The 20,792-nt window shown below is 53.4% G+C and overlaps 1 protein-coding gene across 1 annotated transcript; it reads right to left on the reverse strand.

Annotated features, from left to right (window-relative positions):
• Nucleotides 1-2,515: 2,515 nt before the first annotated feature.
• TYRO3 (TYRO3 protein tyrosine kinase) lies at nt 2,516-19,905 on the reverse strand. Its single transcript, XM_025295879.3, has 19 exons — nt 19,526-19,905; nt 17,571-17,754; nt 17,237-17,337; nt 16,493-16,663; nt 14,932-15,018; nt 14,064-14,179; nt 11,519-11,696; nt 10,688-10,833; nt 10,009-10,153; nt 9,494-9,623; nt 9,311-9,411; nt 8,933-9,028; nt 8,521-8,601; nt 8,022-8,114; nt 7,488-7,609; nt 6,967-7,076; nt 6,632-6,791; nt 6,317-6,453; nt 2,516-3,981 (listed from the first exon to the last, which is right to left on the reverse strand). The coding sequence occupies exons 1-19, from the start codon at nt 19,647-19,649 to the stop codon at nt 3,591-3,593; spliced, it is 2,673 nt and encodes an 890-aa protein (XP_025151664.2). The 5' UTR covers nt 19,650-19,905; the 3' UTR covers nt 2,516-3,590.
• Between the last annotated feature and the right edge of the window lie 887 nt (nt 19,906-20,792).

Consider the following 20,792-nt stretch of genomic DNA (forward strand, 5'->3'; position numbering starts at 1 on the left):
ACCAACCAATCAAAGGAAGGTCCTGCACCCTGCAGCCCTCTAAGCAAATTTCGTCTATAAAAACTCTTCCTTGGCAAGTCCTTAGCAGTCCAGTGCCAGTGCAGGGGGCAAGAGTCTGAGCCTGGTTGGGGAACTAAGATCCCACAAACCTTGAGGGCACAGCCCAAAACAAAAAAACCTCCCCACACCACTGAGGAGTTCAGCCATTTTGAGTATGAACTGCCTGTTCTTGCTGAGTCTTTGCAGTAAACCTTTCTCTGCTCCAAACTTCAGCATTTTGGTTTGTTTGGCCTTACTGTGCATTGGGTGCATGAACTTGGATGTGACAACAGCTTGATGACTCTGGAAAACATTGCTGAGTGAAAGAAGGCAAACACAAAATATTCCAACCTATATGATTCTATTTATATAAACTGCAAAACAAGCTACACCAATCAGTGGTGTTTGAAGGCAGGATAGAGGTTACCTCTGGGGAGGAGAGAAGCGGCAGAGATGGGACAGGACCCAAATTGCTCCTGGAGTGTTGGTAACATTCTGTTTCTCGATCTGCTTACTGGTTATTTGGATCTGTTTGTGAAAATTCCGTATGACTATACACTTCTGATCGGTATATACTTTTTATATGTGTCACACTTCAATAAAAAGGCTTTTAAAAATTCCACTATTGGGACTCATCTGGTGGTCAAGTGGTTCCAGTGCAGGGGCCTTGGGTTTGATCTCTTGTAGGGGACCTAAGGTTCTGCATGCCATGTGGTGCAGACAAAAACCTTAATAATAATAAAAAAAAATTCCACTATTATCACCTACCTCAAACCCCATGACTGTTGCAGGGGGGCCAAGGTCCAAGGTGCTTGGGGAAAAGAGACTGAGCTGAAAAAGTTACTTACACTGATTTTAATTACTGATAATTTCAATTTAGATAGATTACTTTGTCACACACACACTTACTGGAACTCCTATGTATTTTTTAAAAATGTATGTATTATGTATTTGGCCTTGCCATGTGGCATGTGGGATCTTAGTTCCTGGACCAGAGGTCAAACCTATGCCCCCTGCAGAGGAAGTACGGAGTCTTAACCACTGGACCACCAGAAGTCCCCTGTCCTGTGCATTTTTAAAGGTACCTACTATTGACAAGCAGTCACCCAAAAGATGACATGATTGCAATGCAACTTCTAGACACTCTCTGGTGTGGTAGGAGAATTGCACAGGCTCTGCTCTCTGACATAGTAGGCTTAAAGTCTGGATCAACCATTCGTTAGTTACATAACCTTAAACAAGTTACTTATTCTGCATTTCTGTCCTTTCAAAAGATAATTATAGTCCCATTTTATAGGCATATTCCCTGTATTAAGTGAGATAATATACATGAAGCACCAGGCACTATACCTGACACATAACAGGAGTCCATTAATAGTAGATGATTATTTAGATGTAAAGATCTCCCAAGATGTAAAGGCCATGGCATCATAGAGTCAGACACAACTGAGCGACTGAACTGAACTGAAAGGTCTCCCAGTCAGTAATTCCCAAACACTACCTCACAGATAATCATTATCTGCTGCTGCTGCTAATTTGCTTCAGTCGTTTCCGACTCTGTGGGACCCCATAAACGGCAGCCCACCAGGCTCCGCTGACCACAGGTTCTTTAGGCAAGAATACTGGAGTGGGTTGTCATTTCCTTCTCCAACTCATTACCTGCAGTTAAAGCTAATCACAAGCAGGAAAGATTCTGAAAGCCTGAAAGTTACTTCGAGTCTCATGATCCACGTGAGAACGAGAATCTGGAGTTCCAGTAACAGGTTTTTCAGGATATTTGCTTTCAAAAAGTATCCGCCCCATTCCACTGCCCTCAGCCAGCCGTGCAATACCTGCGTCCCTCCCAGTCTTCCCACACCCCTCAACAAAGAGAGCGGCCATTTCTCACGCCTCTTGTGGCTCATTCCCATTAGCTTGCTCTAAAAGCTTCTGCAGTTTTCAGGTGGAAATACTTGAAAGCAAACTTCATGCTCTTATTTCTAATCCCCAAGAGGCTCACCATTCTCTTTGCCCACTTTTCACGCTTCCTGGGTCCAGGCGACATTGTGAAGGTGAGCGCTGTCTCCACACCCAACAGAGTTTGATAGAGGGTTAGGAGGCAGCCAAATAGTCTCTTTGTCTCTCTTCCAAGATAAAGCACTTTTTCAAAACATTTGCATTTTCAAAAGGTCAATGGTGGTAGGATTATAGGTATTTGGCATTTTTAAAATGACTTTCTGCATTTTCCTAATTATCTCTAACTATGTATTATCTTTACTATAAGATTCTTTGGGACTGTCTGTAATTACAAAAGCATTTTGTGCTCAATGCAGAAAACTTGGGAAACATAAAGGAAAAAGAAAAGTCCCCTTAATGACATCATGTAAAGATAACAGCTGTTAATATTTTAGCATATGTCTTTCCAGACTTTTCTCTCTGCAGGGATGCTTCATTTTTGTGATCTGGAAAGAAAAGTAAACATTTAAGAGACAAAGCCTTGAGTCTTTAGTCTTCAATTTATTTCTGTTTTTAAACAGCATCTAACGGCTTGGAAAAGTCCCTAACAGCAAGGGCCTGCCCCATGCACTCCCAGAGGCTCCCCTACTCAGGGCTGGGGTCTAGGCTCCAGTTACTCCCCTTCAGCCACACCAGTCACCAGGCCTATTTTCTCTCCATCTCTGGAGACATGGAACAGAAGAGGGTCTCCAGTTAGAGGCAAAGTTGGAACTAAGGGATGCTGCATGGAAGGACTGGGCTGAAACACAGCTGCCTTTGTTAGTCTTGGGATATGTTGGGATATGGTAGCATGCTCAGACAGGAGGGCGTGAAGAGGGGCTCCTGGACTCCTCTCTGGCCTCATTCATTCCTGGGCACAGCACCCCTTCCTCTTGCCCAGGTCCTCAGTGCACTGCCTTTAAAAGCTGGGCAAAGGATGGCCCGTGTCATTCAGCATTCCTGGCCGTGACCTGCTCAGCTGCTCTTTACTCCTGACCTAGACAGGATGGGTAACTGGGAAGGTGACAACGATTCAGACCTGAGTGTCCCACTACCTCACGCTACAGGGGCTTGGGACCCGACTGTACCAATCCCTTACCAATTCTCACCTAAAGGGGAATAATACAAGGGCATCTCTTTGTGAGGAGGGGCAAACCTGGGTATTTAAACCCCAAGCACAGACACAGATGGGCCCCCAGGCCAGAGACGCCTCAATGCATGCACTGAAGCCACAGGGCTGCTCGGCTGGGAGAGTAGGGGCCCCAACTTCTCTCCACACCCATGGTAACCATGGAAACATAACCACCCCCCTCTGCCAGCTGCCTGCGTTTAGACAACCAGGCCTGGCCCACCTCCACCCAGCAGAGGCCTGAACTGATGCCAGGCTGGCCACAGAGTTTTGCAGGAAGAACTGGGATTGGGTGATTGGTCAGTCCAGGCTTCCAGCACAGCTCAGGAGGGCTACCACAGGAGCCTCCACGCCTTGCTGCCTGGGCTGGGGTCAGACGGGGCTTAGTCAGCCAGCACAGCGGCCGGCAGAGCCAGCCACGTGGCCCCGGATGCCCTCGGCTTGTGGGCTAACAGCTACTGTGGGGCAGTAGCCCTTGCTGCAGCAGCAGCAGCCTCTGAGACTCACTGACGGGGCTCTCTGGCTGCTGCTCCCCCTGCCCAGGCCGCTCAGTCAGCTCCCCAGGGCTGAGGATGTACCGATAGTCACTGGGGGTGCCCCCCACGGCCCCCAGGCCACTGCCATCCCCCGCCCCGCTGCTGGCCTGGTCCCCGCCAGGCAGCTCCAGGTCGCCTCCCTCAGTAGGCTCCTGGGCCCCCTCAAGGTTGATGTACAAGGGGTCCTGGCTGGCGGACAGTACAGACAGGCGGCCCAGGACTGTCTCCAACTCCATTCGCAGACACGTGAAGCTTGGGCGCTGCTTGGGGTCGGCACTCCAGCATTGGTACATGAGCTCATACCTGGGACAGAGAAAAGGGTGAGGGGAGGGAGTGAGGAGCCAGAGAAAGGGGAAGAAGGGTCTTCCTCTCAAAAGCAGAGGCCCCTTTATTATATGAAACCACAATTTAAAAAGATGTGATTGTGGAAGTTCCCTGGTGGCCATATGGTTAGGATTCTGGCTTTCACTGCTGTGGCCCAGATTCAATCCCTGGTCAAGGAACTGAGATCCTGCAAGCCACATGGCAAGGTCAAATATATATAAATCAAACACTGTGTGTCTGGCACTGTTTACTGGCACTATGGGTTTACTGTGTATCTGGCACTAAGTATTTTATATTTATTACTAATTCTCACAATATTATGAAATAAGTGATTCCTACCCTACCAATGTTCAAAAAAAGGCACAGAGAGGTTAAGAACATTGACTAAGGTCACACAGGTAGAAAGTGACGAAACCAGGTGGGTAGGGTCTGGAGTCCCTCTTCTGCTGTTTTGGGAGGGGGTGGTAGGAGTGTTTCTGTCCTGTGAAACACACCCAGGAGTCAGGGTTACTTGGAGGGGAATGAGATTTGAGCATTCACCCTTTGTCCTAAATCCTCATCCATTCAGGAGGTCTTAAATCCTCATTATTCATGGATACCTTTGAGAATCAGAAAAGCTTCCAGCCCCTTCCCTGGCAGCAACATTTTTTATGTACAACTTTAGGAGCTTTATAGATTCCCTGAGGTCTTATTCCTATTCCCAGGGAATGCCTCATGCTGAAGGGAAAAAAAAATCTAACAGGAAGGGGCTGAGACGAGATCTAGTGAGAGCAAATGCCTGACTTTCTTGCCTGTGCCCACAATAAAAGCCCCAAACACTCCCCACATACCAGGCCTCCTGACAGGGGCCTCCAATGATGGGGGGAAAATCATGCCAGACACTGAATAGGTCGTGGGAATGGTCCAGGCCATGGCTATGTGGCTGGGCTGGGCTATACTGTCAAGGCCGTGCCAGGAGCCAACTGGCGCCTGTCCACGGGCTGCCTGGTGGGAGGCCAGTGCCTGCCCATCCCCTACTAACAACACTAACTTCAGTCCTGAATGACACTAAGCCAGGGCCTGGTCCCCACTGCCCAGCAGAGCCTCTGTGGCTTCAGAGGCCCAAGCAGGCTGCAGCCACTGGGAGACCAGAGTTTTCTGACTCCCCTGAGCTCTGCTGAGGGGGAAGCCCTGGTTTGTACACTCAGATTTCCCTCTCTCCCACAGTCCAGCCTCAGGGTCCTTCAAAGCCCCTACCCTAGAGGAAAGAGGATCCCACCACTCAGGCTGAGTCTTCCTCTGCCTGTCTCCATTCTTGGACCTCTGGAGGTCCAACCCCAGAGCAGGAAATAGGTTTGTAGCCTCCCATCCCCTAGTACTAGGTGCAAAGGTCCTCTGGGGGCCCAGGGAATCTCTGGCTTGCATGGCATGAGAGAATAATACTAGAATAGACAAGTCATAGTGGGGGTCATGTTTAATAAGCACATTCTGAAATCACATAGATCTAGGTTCAAGTCTCAACTTATTCACTTAATAGCTGTGTGACATGGGTCGTGTTACCTAACCTCTTTAATCCTAATTCCTCATCTACAAAATGGGGATAATAATAGTCTTTTCCTCATAGGGTTAGAGGAGGATTACCTGAAAGAATGCCTGTGAAGTAGCCAGTTGATGTTAGCGATACTGTGTTCTAGTCACAAGGGGTTCATGACTCTTCCCCGAGTAGCAAGTGTATCACCATCCCGCCCCACTCCCAAGGGCTCCAGGCTTCCAGAAAGCAGGGAAGACAGTGCCCTTCTCCCCGGGATTGCAGTCTGTTATCTTAGGTCTCTCCACTCCCCCAGAGCAGAGGCCCAGATAAGAAAGGAGCCCAGCCTCCCGCCCCCAGCGCCCCCTCCCTGTCAAGCAAGGAATGCGATGGAGCAGCAGTTTTTCCCAGCCCCCAGGGAGCACTCCCAGAGGGGGAGGGAGCGCTCAGCTTTGGAGGAGGAGTCCGGGTGGAGAACGCTAACAGGGGAACCTGCACGCACTGTTGCCCAACCCTGGACCTTCTGCCCCTGGGGGGGAGTCCTGGTTCTCCCCGGAATCTGGAGAAAATGAGCAATCAGTAAAGGCTGGAGGAAGAACTATAGGATAATAAAGGAGGAGAGAAAGAAAACAGGAGTCGTAGACGAAAAAGAAAGTTCAGGGTAGAAGTCAGACTCGCCTCTAACGACAAGGATATTTCCACAAAAGTTCAGCTGAGGATCGCAGCCCCAGCCAGGTGTGGTGGTAGCCAGCAGCCGAAACCCCAAACACCTGTCCCCTCCCAGAACGCCCTCCCTGGGGTACTCACACGTCCTCCATACACTCCGGAGGCTGTTTCAGGCGGTTACCGCCAATGAGGTAGTTGTAAATCTCCGCGTTCTCGATGCCAGCGTAAGGCGTCTGCCCACGGGTCACGATCTCCCACATGGTCACCCCGAAGGCCCACTGGGACAGAACGGGGTTGGGGGAAGGGGTCACTAGGCCTCCTAGGCCAGGCAGTCTCCAAGCAAGCACACCTTGGGGCTCAGGAGCCTCAGGCTGGGGGCCGGGTGGGCTGGGCCCTCGGAGAGGCTCCAGGTCCACCCACACGCTAACCACAGTACTGCCTCCGCCACCTGCTCACCACGTCACTGTGCACAGTGTACAGGTTGTCAGCCAGGCTCTCCAGTGCCAGCCACTTGACAGGAAGTTTGGAGGCACAGCCCTGACGGTAGTAGTCCCCACTATAGATCTTCCGGGAGAGTCCGAAGTCAGCCACGCACACCGTCATGTCTTCTGCCAGCCTGGGAGGGGTTGGAGGATGGGGTCAGCCTTCCACCAGGCTGCAGCCTTACTAAATCCAGGGTGTCTCTGTCCCCAGGCCATCTCCTCACAGAGCAGATACTGTCCCAGGCGGGGGCTAGTTCTTCCTGGTACTGCTTCCTGCCTCCCACCCGAACCCTCACAGAATTCACATACATGCAGTTCCGAGCAGCCAGGTCTCGGTGGATAAAGTTCCGGGAGCTCAGATACTCCATGCCACAGGCAATGTCCACCATGAACCGGACCAGGGTCTGCAGTGGCAGGTTCTGGTGGGCAGACAGGACAGCAAGCTCAGGACAGACCTAGCCAGGGCAGGAGGAACGGGATTCCCTGACCAGGAAACCTAACAACTGTCCTCAGAATGGCTGAAAGGAAGCGGGTGGAGGGGCTTCCCAGAGCAAGGAAGCTTTGGCAAACCTGAGGGAGAGCACCCAAAAGTCAAGACTGTCTCAATCTGGGGCCCCACGGGGCTCCTCTCCCAGGAAGGGGCCTGGCTAAGCCTCAATTCCCAGTGGGGACTTGTGAGGGAGAAGGAAGCCTGTTAGTAATAAAGGTCAGACTTAGAGCCCACCTTCTTTCTCCCAGCCTACTCAAATGGCCCTGCCCACCAAGCCAACCTCTCTCCCAGGGTTTCTGTGCTTTTCCAACTCCTGGCCACTCCCACCCCAGGCACTCACAAAGGGGTTCTCGCCAATCCGGGAGGAGAGCAGGAAGGCGTGCAGGTCCCCATGCTTCATGAAAGGCAGGATAACCATGGGGATGGGGAGACGGCCTTTGGCCCTGCTCCGGAGGCTCACCCCTGGGGACGAGGGAGAGTCAGCGGGGCACATAAAGGTCAAGGGACAGTCCAAGCATCGGCCTGGGTCCCCACCTGCTGGTCCTACCTCTAGCCCTGGCTCTGCTACCTCTTTCCCCATAAGTTCCACACTGGCCTGGTGACTCCCCAGGAGTCATTCTGGCTGCCCCTGAATCTCTGGAGCATCTTCTCTGTCTCCTCCTCTGTTTACACAAGCAGTCTTCACCTACAGAGTCTACAAACTGAGCCCCTTACCTGGAGCCTGATCAGATTTCAGCCACGCCCCTCCTTGCTATTTTGGTGTCTGCTTACTCACCAGGCAAGTCTGAGCTTCTCCCCACAGGCTGCCCTAGCATCTTGGGGGAGCACAGTTTTAGCCTTATTTTACATTTACCTCCCCCAAGAAGGGACTCACCAACAAGCTTGGCCACATGTGGGTGGTCAAACTCCTTCATGCAAGCCGCTTCCCTGAGGAACTCTTCAATGTCGCTAGAGGCAATGATGTCAGCTGGGAGAAAAGGAGGGAGGGAAGGAGGGAGACGTGACCACCGTGGGCGCGGGGAAACAGTCTGGTCATGAGCAGGAGGAAACCCCACAGGCTGGTCTGTCCAACATCTCTACTCGCTTATGCCTTCTCTTTGGTTTGGACAGCCAAACCACTCAAGCAACCACAGCTTTAGTCACCCCGAGTGAAAAGAGGATAGTCACTGCTGAGGCAGAGGACAGAGGCTAGGGCACCAAGGAGTGTGGGTTTATGCCTATGAATTATTCACGTGACAGAGAAAGCATCGCAGTTACTGCTGACTAACACATCTTGGAAAGTCTAGGGGCCCAGCAGAGCCTGCTTCAGAATCAGCCCCCTTTTACCTCCCAGGTGACACCCTCTTTCCACGATAGTGATATTCTCCACTCACCTTTCAGCATCTTTACAGCCACTTTCACAAAGGAGCCGTCCTCCTGCTTCAATTGGGCCTCCCGCACTGAACCAAACTCTCCTAGGAACCAATCCAAACAATGGTGAGTCCCCTTGGCCTCCTGCCCACCCCCCACCACCCCAGTGACCCTTCATAGGGACACAGTATCACTTTCTGGGGCCACTGAAGGAGGTTCCCTCATTCACAGCAAAACAAAGTAAGCTAGGAGTGATGACACCTCAGCCTTTCTCGACCCCAGCCTCCATTCTCCTAAATGTCCAGCAGCCAGGAGTTTATGAGCATATCCTGTTCATAGGAGCTGACCTACATCCACAGCCCCAGAGTGACATGGAAGCAAGCAGACACACCCAGCCCTGGCAGCTCAGGCCAGTCCCTGCTCAGCCCCACACACCTTTGCCTAACATCCGGCCCAGGGTGAACTGCTGCTCCGGGATCAGCACGTCTTCCAGCTTGTCCTTCAGCTCGTCGCTGATGCCCAAGCTGTCCACTGCGGGGAGGAGGCCATAAGAAAGGGAGAGACCTCTCTGGTCCTGATCCAAAACTCAGTCTGCCTCCTCCACCCCAGACGCCACCCTCAAAGCAGAGGTGAGCTTTATTTAGCTCCCCCACAGCTGGGCCGGAGACCTCAGGATAGGTCTACGTGTCTTTTCCATGGTGTGCCTAGGACTCAGCAAGGTTCAAACCTATTGGTCAAATCAGTAAGAGAAAGGCAGGTGCAGGTTCAAGACAGCCCATCCCTTCCTCGTAGGACTCCCCACCACTCACTCACGTGTGGCCTCGATGCGCTCAGGCCTTTCCCGATTGAAGGACCGTGCTGCCCGGAAGTGAACAGCTGGCTCCCCCCGGGCCATGACACTGTCAAAGGCTTGCCTAAAAGGAGACCCAGGACTTGGAGTCAGCTCCACAGTCTTCAGTCAGCGCCTGCTTCTCTCTCCATGTCCCCAGCCCTTACCCAAACCGTGTCTCCTTCCTCCTCTTTCGAAGCAGGATGAGGGCCAGGGCAGCAGCCGTCACCAGGGCTGTCAGCACACCCAGGACCACAGGCACCCAGGATGTGCGGCTGTGGGGAGCACCCTGCTGGCCTGTGGGAGACAGGGGCAGTAGCACGAGCTGGGCTGACACCACGCAGGCCCTTTAGAATCTGTAAATGAGGGTCACTGAGCCTGATCCAACGGCTCCTCTCAGTCAGTAAGGGAGCAGAGTGGAAAGAGGCTCCAAAGGGAGACCCAAGAGTTCCTACTCTGTCAGCCACAGGCCCTGGCTGTTGGGACCTACAGTGTGACCAGGCATTTCTGTGCTAGCTTACATGGCATGGGGATGGAGGATGAGATACAACCCTGGCCTCAAGTGCTTGACTCTTGAGTCTTCGGGCCTCGTAGGAGGGGAGGTGCTGCCAATCTCCTCCCATCAGTCCAGGTTGCCCTGGAAAGCCTCAATCCCGTGGCCCCTTCCCCATATAGGCCTTACCTGCGTGGTCATGAGAAGAGACCACCAGTGGCTGACTCCAGGGCCCACAGCCAACTGCATTGGCGACACACACACGCACAGTCAGGTCCTTCTGGGGATCCCAGCCCGTCAGGTTGGCCCTGGTCCCCTCCACTGTCAGCTCACCCTGCAGCCAGGAAAAGCCCCCATCCCACACTGAGCCTGAGGAAAAAGGCTCCAGCGGGGTGGGGCCTGAAGGCAGAAAAAGATCTCACTAGGAACATGGGTGGCTAGGAACACTGTGGGTTCAGGGGATGCAGGGACGAAACCTGCTGGGAGTCATCACATTCCTGCTGCAGGCTGCAGAGGCCTCTCCTGAACACAAACAAGGCTCAGTCTGAGAAAGCAGGGGTGGGGGATGGGAGGGAACTGAGGGGTGGAAGAGGATAAGAAGGCCTTATCTGTGTCCTCCCCTGGTTTGTGCAGGAATGTACTTCCTGCTTGACTTTCAAAGTGGACACTGGAAGCAGTCTTAACAGGAGATGGACTCCAATGAACAATGCAGCCTGCAGAGGACTGCAGGACGGCGTAGACTCCCAGGAGTGGTGGAAGGCCCACCACGGCCCCCGGCCTCACCAAGGACCACTAACCTGAATCTTGAAGGGCCTCGGAGCCCTGATGGCTGACTCTAGTGCACTTGGAGAGTGGAAGTTTCCCTTACCTGGGTACCGTTGTCTTGAGCCCAGGACATTTTATAGGGTCCCAGGGGGCCTTCTGAAGGGCCCTCAGGGATCACTTCTTCCCACTCCAGGATGAGGCCAGAGTCTGTGCGGATGGCATGGAGGTTCTTAGGAGCGCTGGCTGGGGCTGTTCCCAAAGAGAGAAGCTTGCTAAGAGTCCTGCCCTGCCTGCACACCATCACTAGCCCATGTGGGCCTTCGGAACTGGCTCCATAGAACTAAACTGCTCCAAGAGCAATAGGTGGGGGAACAGCTTGTCTGCCATTGCTGACTGCTGTCACCTGCTGTCCTGGGGAGTAAGGGCGAGCAATGGCAAGGCCCGGACCATCCCAGAGAGGCAGGGTATTGCTCTTCATCCCCTTGGTTGCTCCTCAGTGGCATCCTTCACTCTCCTCTCCTCACAGCCCTGCAGCCTCCTTGCAATTGCTAGGAACTCCATGCATGTTTGTGCTATAGTGTCACTGCGCCCTCTCTGCAGGGATTTCCCCCCAAATATGGGTCCTTCCTTCTCATTTAGACCTCAGATCTCTGTACCAGGTATTCCTGACTCCCCCTAGGGCACTCTTTACCACCGTACTATCCAATCTTTTCTGCTTATCTGCTCCACCCACTAGAACTAGAGCTGCTGGATGGGGGCTGGATTTATCCAGTTCACAGGTAAGCAGCAGGTACTCAGTGAAGTGCTGGCTGACTGAGGTATGATCCCCCCTCTCAGGTAACCCTCTTTCAATCAACTCCATTCAGAACTGGAGCTGACACTGCCCTGCCCCCGCTCATCCCTGCCCAGGTACTCTGCTCTGTAAGTCCTTTACCTAGACCCTTCGTCCGAAAGGGCACCCAGTCAGCATATGGAGAGGGCCCCAAGGCATTGGCACAGCGAACCCTGAGGCTGTAGTTGGTGGCGGGTGTCAGGTCCCGAAGCAGGCAGGTAAAAGGTGGTACAGGGACCATGACAGCCAGAACCTCCCAGTCTCCTGGGGCCTGAGTCACCTACAGAATAGCAGAAAATCAGTGATGTAAGGGAGGGAGGTTTCTTAGGCATGTAAGATGAGATGGAAGGTAGGATAGGTATGGATATGACTAGGGGCTTTAACCTATGCCTCTTCAAGTCTATCAGTGGACTAACCAAGACATGGAAACAACCTAATGTCCACCAACAGATGGATGGGTAAAGAAGATGTGGTATGTGTATATATACATTCATACATATATACCCAATGGAATATTACTCAGCCATAAAAATGAAATAATGCCATCTGCAGCAACATCGATGGACCTAGAGATTATCATACTAAGCAAAACAAGTCAGAAAGAGAAAGACAAACACCATATGATGTCACTTACACGTGGAATGTAAAATACAACAAAAATGAATATATATACGAAGCAGAAGCAGACTCACAGACATAAGGAACCAACTTGTGGTTGCCAAGGCAGGGGGTGGGGGAGAGGGAAGGATGGGGAGTTGGGGATTAGGAGATGCAAATTAGTATACATAGGATGGGTAAACAACAAGGGCCTACTGTATAGCACAAGGAACTATATTCAATGTCCTGTGATAAATCGTAGCAGAAAATAAAGAACATATATATCTATAACTGAATCACTCTTCTGTACTGCAGAAATTAACACTGTAAATCAACTATACTTCAATTAAAAAAAAAAACTATCAGCAGACATTAGCAACCCATCCCTTCCCACCCTCCCCCACTGCACATTCCACACCTCTACGTCTTTGCAAATTCTGTTCCCTTTGCTGGAAATGACCTGCTCGTCCTAATGAAGTCCAACTCATCCTTCAAGATTCAGTGCAAATATCACTTTCTCTGTGAAACACTTTCTCAAATACTCAGTAAAATTGATGCCCCTTTGTGCTTGATGCATAATTATGTTAGAGTGGATACCACTCTTTGTATTCATTTGGCAAAAAAGTTTGTTTACATTTCCATAAGTTGTTGCAGAAGAACCCAGACTTTTTAGCCAACCCAGTAACTGTTTAAATGCCAACCCAGGGACTTCCCTGGCAGTCCAGTGGTTAAGACTTTGCCTTCCAATGCAGGGGGTGCAGTTCAATCCCTGGTTAGGGAGCCAAGATCCCACATGCCTTGCAGCCAAAAAACAAAACATAAAGCAGAAGCAATGTTGTAACAAATTCAATAAAGACTTAAAAAAAAATAAAAAATAAAAATAAATGCCAGCCCAGAGTCTCAGAGCTTCTCAAGGGCAAAGTGCCTAGGAGCTTAGGGACACCATGAACCAGGCCTGCACCTTACACTTTGGGGACCCAGGGCAAGAGTACAAATGGGGAGATCCATTGTACCATATGACTAAACATTATGATTTTATATGATTTTAAATGTTAAAAATCAGCTAACAGGCTATTAAGTAAAATAGTTTCTACCTTAATATACTGACAAACAAAGCTACAAAACAACCCTGAAGATCAGGTTTGCATTTTTCTACAATTCTCTGAATCCTTGGAGTTCCAAGCCTGAATGAGACAGCACAAGAAGAGCCAGCCTCCAGGCACGGGTCTGCACCATGAGGGACATCATGTGTGTGGGTGTGGACAGTGGCCTCCGTACCCATTCCCCCTCAGATGGCTGTCCTTGGGGCTTAGGGGTGCATGTACCTAGTGTGATCCATCCTTGAGAGGATGGAGCAGGGAGGAGCCCCATATCAGCCCCAGAAATAGACAGATTTAAGAGGAGGGGGTGTCCTGGTGAGCTAGACGGGTATATTCCCTTGGCCCTATATATTCCCTGCCCAGGGGCAAGAGATGCCACCAAAGGAGGGCCAGAGTGGGGTCCTCTAAAGGGGGACCCTTTGCTGGGCCTTTGCTGCCCAGGAGAACTGCCTAGAACTGTTTCAAAGGTTCCCTTTAAATAACTTCGGAGTGAACAGACAAAAACGAACGAGCTGGCATTGCCTCATTTTTAGATCACCTTTCTTGGCCCTCCCACTCTCTAATGTGCAGGACCTCTTCTGGGCCCCTGTCCTCTGAGGCCTGAGTCGGGGTGTGGAGCTTGAGAGTACAGGCATCAAATAAATCAAAGCTTTGGGGTTTTGCCCACATAAGTAAAACTCTTCCAGGGTATCCCCAGTCTGATCTACCGATCCGTTTTCTAGCCTGAAGAATGCACAGGTTGAACTGATCTGCCATCACTTGTTTGCTAGAGCACCCTATGATAAGGGGCAATGGCCAGGGCTGTTCCTGGTAAGGGAATGACACCTGAATAGTGGAGTCCAAGCCCCGAGGGCAAGACTAGGTAAATGTGATACCACTGTCAACAAAGTGCCACCAAGAGAGCCAGAAGGAGGATGGCCAGGAGAGCCTGTCCCACCCTTTCAGCCTACCTGAACTGTACAGGATTGGATCAGGGCTCGGCCGTCAGCCCCTGGCATCCAGGCCACGCTAACATTGCTGCTAGAGAGCTTCGTCACTGTGATGTTGAAGGGGGCTGCGGGCAGTGCTGCAGATGGGGACTTAGAGTCAGTGCCCAAGAAGGATAGAGAAAGGGAGAGTATGGGAGTCGAGCCATGAGTCCCTCCCTAGGGTTCCCCCACCAAAATGATGGCCACTCAGCACTCCCAGGACCACAGTAATACAGAAGCCAAGCAACCAGCAGCAGATAGCTGCTCATACCTGGGAGAGGGCCTAGGCTGTGGAGATAGGTTGCTTCTCCCTGAATCAAGAGCCCTGTCTAATCAAGGAATAGGATAAGACCGTGGATGGGTGGGAGACACAGTATCTCGGCCTTGGGAGATACCAGTGACAGGCAACTGGCCCTGCAGCCACAGCCCATTCCTGAGCATACATCAGCTCGCTCTCTCCCTCTGTACCCCTCCCACTGTGCACAGCAGCCCTCTGGGCCTCTACCATCCTGCTAGGCTGTTTCCCCCACCCCTATTCCCTCCACAGGGGCTGGAGAAGCAAGATTGGGCATGAGCCTTGACGTCTCCTGCTAGCTCCCTCCCCTGTTCCCTCCCAAGGACTCTGCTCTGAGATGGGAAATCTGCTGTGACGTCAGGTTTCTATTCTCATCGCAGCCGTGGCAGGGTCTCAGGTGCTCCCACTAGGAATGGAGCTATGCCAATTAACCCCTCATCCCCCAGATCCCAGCAGGACCGAGGTGAGTTGGAACACCAAACAATTCTAACTTCACCCACAGCCTGCAGAGAGGGCCTCTGCCTCACCACCCCTCACTTCCTGGGGTCCTCCTACCTTGAAGATGAACAGTGGCGGTGCGAGAAGAGGCCAGGCCTTTTGGGTTGTGAGCTTCACAGGAGAACACAGTGCTCTGGGTCACCCCTGGGGCCAGAAAACCTTAATTAGCAGCCCTGAGCATCAACTCCCACTCAGTCTGGGATTGGGGAAGGGGGACAGCCAGGCTCTGGGTCTGATTAGCTTAATACCCTCCAGCCAAAAGAAAGGGTTAGACCATAGGGACAGCGATATAAATCCCAAGGCTGGGGCTCTGTTTTCTCATCTCCTGAATGGCAGAGTTGTGAGAACCAACTGATGTAACATATGTAAAGTGCACAGTAAAACACTTGAGAAATGTGACATGTGACACCCCCCCCCCCACACCTCTGGCATCACATCTCTGGCAGACAGCACAAAGTTGCCTCCCTTTTCTGGTCACTCCTTTGCACATTCCAGAGAGCCCTTCTGTATTTGCTCTGTGCCAAAACATTGTTCTATTTGCAAATTCTCTGCTTTTCAGTAGTTCTCTGCTCCTGATGGCATGAGTCTTGTCTCCCCAATTATACTAATTCCTAGGGGGCTGGACCAATGGCTTCTCTTTCTTTTGTCCTAGGTCCCCCGTGGTGCCTAGTACAGTGTGGTGTGTGGAGTAGGAGTTCAGTGAGTGCTTATTATCTAGCCGGCTGCCTGAGGGTGCCAACCACGCACTTCTAGAGAGAACTGAACCTAACCTCCCTTGTCATCTGCTCCAACACAGTGCCTCCCGAACGGGACCTGCCCTCACTTCCAACCAATCCTGCAGTTCATCGCTTTTCAAATTCCTAAGGGACTTGGCAAATCAGTGTCCATCCCTCCCAATTTGCAGTACATGAGACCAAGCTCAGATGCCCATCTTTTTCGGCCAGTTCAAGCCTCCACCAGAAACAATAACTTTGTTTCACACATAAGTGAGCCTCACAAGGGCGTGAGGTGTGTGCCTGGGGACCTTGGGGTCCATGTGGGCGTGCAGGCATGGTGGCTTTGGTTTAACTGTGTAGAGGCATGGCCAGATACAGTTGTTTGGGAAAGGTCTGGAGATTTTCTGGAAAGGGCCATTAGACGAGTAGGCTCGTGTATTTATCTGTGCGCTGGCTCCCCCTTCCCCCTTTTCCTCCCCGCCCCACGACTATCCCCAACTCTGCAGCCTGAGACTTGTCTTCTAGACAAGTCTGCCAGACACTCCTCCTAGCTCTGCGTGGGCTGGTTCCTGGCTCCTTCCCTTGGGAGGGGTGGGGGGGATGGGTGCCCTTGGTCTTACACATTCACCTCCCAGGGCCAGCTGTGCAGGCCTAGTCTGCTGTGAACTAGCCTGCTGTGAACAAAGGCAAGAGGCTCCAGCGTCTCCTTAAGCACACACAGCAGGCTCACCACAAATCAGCCCACCCGGCCAGTCTAGCACACCTGACTAATGAGCTTAGTAAAGGCACAGGTCACGTCCTCAGGCACTCGACACTCACAACAGCAAGCTTAGTGACTGAAGCAGGTTTGAACTCTGCCAGCCTCACCACCCCTGCTCAAAGCCCCTCCGGAGGCTGCTCACCTGTGACATTTAAAACGGAAGGAGAGGGAGCAGGTTCCCCAACCTGCGTGCCTCCTCTCCACCAGATAATGGTAACAGGTTCTGGGGGCCCCACGGCTTCACAAAACAGTTGGAAAGGGGCATTGGGCGGCACTGCCAGGTCTTTTGGCTCCACAGTGAAAAATGGCACACCTAGGGGTAAAAGGCAGGTGGGGAGTGAGCCTTGAGAGACAGATTCCCCCTTCTCTAACAGCCCTTCTCAAAGCCAGGGAGAGGCAGACGGTGGGGAGCTGGGGGAGGGGCAACAAGGAGGGGGAGTGGGCGGGAGCTTTAGCAGAGTTCTGCTGGCAAGCCCCAGATTCCATTCAGGGGCCTTTGTTACTTTCTTAGTCACTTTGTTTTCCTGGGCTCAACAGCTCTGAGCTCCTGCAGCTGTGGAGCCTTCCTCCCCTCCCAGAGTTCTCCCCCTCCTGGCCTGGCCACTTGGCAGAAAAGGGTCTAGCCCCAGATGGGTGCTCAAGGCTTGTTTGTCAGACAACTGGAACTCGACTGCACCCCATAGATGATGGGTCCTAGTCGTCCGTCCCCTTGGCTCTCAAATCCCCAGGTCTTGCATGTAGGGGCTGGGCCTGGAGTCTGGTGCAATCAGGTCCCAGAAGGCAGTGGGGCCACCCAGATTCCACTGAGCTTCCTTGGGCATAGGTGTGGTCCCTAGCAGACAGCGCCTGCTCAGGTCAACACGCCCCCGTGGCTCTGCCTCCTCACCTTCTACCGTGAGCCACACTGGCTGGGAGGTCTCAGTTTCGTCACCATCCTCCACCTGGCACCAGTACCGGCCCGCATCAGAGCGCTCCACTGACTTCAGGCTGTGGAAACAGGACACAGGGCCTCCCCGAGTCAAGGGGGGCAGCTCTGCTGGGCAGATTCAATGGGTTCAGCCTTCCCCCACTTCTGGAAGTAGCCACAGGTGGCCGAATTTAAAAAACAAAACAAAAGCACAGACCTCTGGGCATCAGCATTGCCCTCAGCTCCCAAATCTCATGGCAAGAACACAACATGCCCCCAGACTGGCATCCCACACCCTCCCCCAGTTCTGCACCTGAGGAAGCCAATCCAGTGCTGCTCACTGACGGGGATGTACACCTGATCCATGCTGTGGACCACAGCCCCATCCTTCACCCACTGTATCTCAGGCTCTTCCATCCCCTCCACGCTGCAGTTGAGCTTCACTGGCTGTCCCTGAGACACCGTCAGCTTCACTGGGGCCCCCATGAGCTTCAGGCCTGAGAGGTGGGAAAGAGAATGTGTCATTCTGCTTGACAGGCACCCTGCATCTGGAAATATCCCCCATCCTCTCCTAGCACCTAGTTTCTGTGTCAGAAGGCTCATTCCTAGCCAGTGGCCAAGGCAGCACAGGCAGGACAGTGTGGGAAGGAAGGTGGCCTAACCAGGGCTGCGGGAAGGAACACGACAAGCTCTCCAGGCACCATTTCTACCACTGCCAAGTTCCTCCCAGCTGTAAGGAAGTGACCGGTCCCCCATGCTTCCCTGCTGGGCAATGTTAAGTCAGGCCCAACCACCAAAAGGAAAGCAAGCCAGGCTGCAACAGTGGGGTGCCCTCATAGCCTGGGGCAGGTACTGCCCTCGGAATCACTGCTGTCCCCAGTCAGGGCAACAGGCAGCCAGCTCTCCACCCAAGGTGACAGCCCAGACCCTGCTCTGCTGTTGGCATCCTCCTGCACCCCCGCCTCTGGCAAATGTAAGGAGGAAGGGAAGGAGGGGGTGCTCCCCCGAAGTGGAGAACATATGGCTGCAAAACCACGTCAGATCAAACACATGGCAGCCTTCCTGGCAGCTGGCCGCTCTATTAATACCTGAACGTGTGCAGGGGCGGGTGCTAGGAAGGTAGGAGGTAGAAGGGAAGGGAGGGGCCCTGAGCCCAAGACCCCTGAGCTACTGTCACACCAACAGGGGGCCACCCTCTCGAACACTACCTCTGAACACACACAGACACACACACACACTCCTCCTGTGTGTTTTTAAGCAGTGAGGCAGAGAGGGGCAGGTGAACTATCCATATAACTGAAACCCAGTCCAGCTTCTTCCTGCCCTTTCCTGTGTGATGCTAGGCAAATTTCTGAGCTCTCTGATCCTAAGATACACACACTCTTCCGCTCGTAAATACCTGTCACTATTTCCCTTCCTTTTCCTCCTTTGAGATGCTGATATGGCAGCGGGGAAAGCTGTCTGAAAAGAAGATACCTGCTTGGTGGGCTGCTGCTCTGCCCGGTGTCACTTCCTACTGCCTTCACCTTCTCAGGACCAGTCACAGGGCAAAGACGGGTAGCTTTACACCCCATACCGGACAGGCAGTCCCAGGGGTGTGTAGTGTGAACTTAGGGATCCCGGGTGCTGCAAGAAGCACTCTAGCCACTGGCAAATGCCTCAATGGCTGTGTGGGAACACAAGGCTGAGCAAACACCGGCAACTCTGCCCCAGTCCATCATCTCCAACATGCCTGGGTTTCAGGAAGCTCAGAGCAGGCAGAGGCACTCGAGTATGCCCAGGTGTTTTCTGTGACTGGGCACTGTGAAAGCCCCAGTACCTACATGATGTAGGGGTCCTGTGGGTGCTGAGTCCCAGCCCCAGTGGCTTCAGGGTGGACCTTCTCGTGTGGGGCGAGCAGACTGGGGTCCCCAGGACTGGGAGGGGTGAACAAACAACTCAGAACATCGAGGCGGGAAAAGCCAGTCCCTAACATCCCCCGCTGACCGCTCAGCTCGGAGCCCCACTCCTTTCCTTACAACCCCGCTACAAGAGCCCGGACGCGAGAAAGTTGGGGGGTGGGGATCCTGACCCGAGATCCCGGAGCGAACCCACCGCTGAGCCCCCTTCCCCAGCCCCCGAGCCTCGGCCTTCCAGCTTGGAGCCCCCCGCTCGAATCTCCGGCCCGCCCAAGGCCCTGGGCTCGCCCCGCTGCAGTCGCCGGGCTCCGATCCCCGCCGCGCCCCTCCGCAGCCCCCCGCTCTCCGCCGCCCCCCGGGCAGCCCCTACCTGCGGCCGCGGGCTCGGGGAGCAGCAGAACCGCCAGAACCGCCAGCAGCAGCAGCGGCGGCGGCGGCGGCGGCCGCGGCAGCGGCGGGAGCCCCGACCGCCCCATGCTCCGCCTCAGCGCCATCGGCGGCGACGCCGCACCATGCCGGGCCCGGCCCGCGAGCGACCAGGGAGGAGGGAGGAGAGAGAGGAGGAGGAGGAGGGCTGAGGGAGGGACGGGGGCCGGCCCGGGGGGCGGCGCTGGGGCTGGGGCTCCGAGACCCGCGCCCGCTGTGAGTCGCCGCGGCGGCTGTCAGCCACGCGGGGTCCCCGGGGCCGCTCCTGGGCCACCGCGCTCCTTCCACAGCCGTCGCCGCCGTCGCCGCCGCCGCTGATTCATGTTCCTCTTGGAGCCACCGCCTCCTCCCCGGCTAGCCCGCCCGCCTGCAGCCCGAGCTCGTACCGCCCCCCCGCGGAACCCCGGGCGGCTCGCTCGGAGCACCAACCTAGTAGCTGCCACCCAGCCGGGCCTCCGGCCGACCTCCACCCACAGACCTCCGCAGCCCCTGCCGGCACCTGCGGTCCCAGAGAATACCCCAGTGCAGAACCCAAGGACCTGGCTGGGTCCCCTAGATGGGCACCCCAGCCACGCCCCTCCTTTCCTTAAATACACCCAGCATCTTTTCCAACCCGGCACTCTAGATCCTTCCCTCAAAACCTTCCTAGAAACCTCTACCATACCCCAACTTTTGTCCAGACTCCGATCACAGAACCCAGCACCCTCCTTTCAGCACAGAAAATTTCCCCTGGATACTTCCAACCATCAGGCCCTGAAATTGTGGTGACTCAGTTCTCCCCCCACAGGACCTACTAGCACACCTTCGTGCCTCATTCATGAGTTTTTCACCCAAATTCCCTGTATTCATATTTCACTTTCCACCCCTTTATCTCCAAGACCTTGGGCCTTGAGTCTTGAGTTCTGAGATCTTGGTAATCCTCTGGTTTTATCCGCTGTCGCCACTCTTACACTACATAGGCTAAAGCCCAATGGCCCACATCTTTGGGGGACTGTCATTCTTCCCAGTTGCTCCCTCTGCTTCTAGCCCCCATCCCTCAAGATGTGATGTGAAAGTTGGCTATATTCTCACAATATCCAATAAAACATTAGCTATTATTAGTAGATTACCTTGCACATAGTAGGCACTCCATAAATAGACAGATGCTTGTTAAATGAATGAACAATTGCCTCAGAGCTTGGCCTACCCCACCACCAGTAATCTAAGGGGTA

This window comes from Bubalus bubalis, chromosome 11 (genome assembly GCF_019923935.1).
Source record: "Bubalus bubalis isolate 160015118507 breed Murrah chromosome 11, NDDB_SH_1, whole genome shotgun sequence".
In the NCBI taxonomy this organism is placed as follows: Eukaryota; Metazoa; Chordata; class Mammalia; order Artiodactyla; family Bovidae; genus Bubalus; species Bubalus bubalis.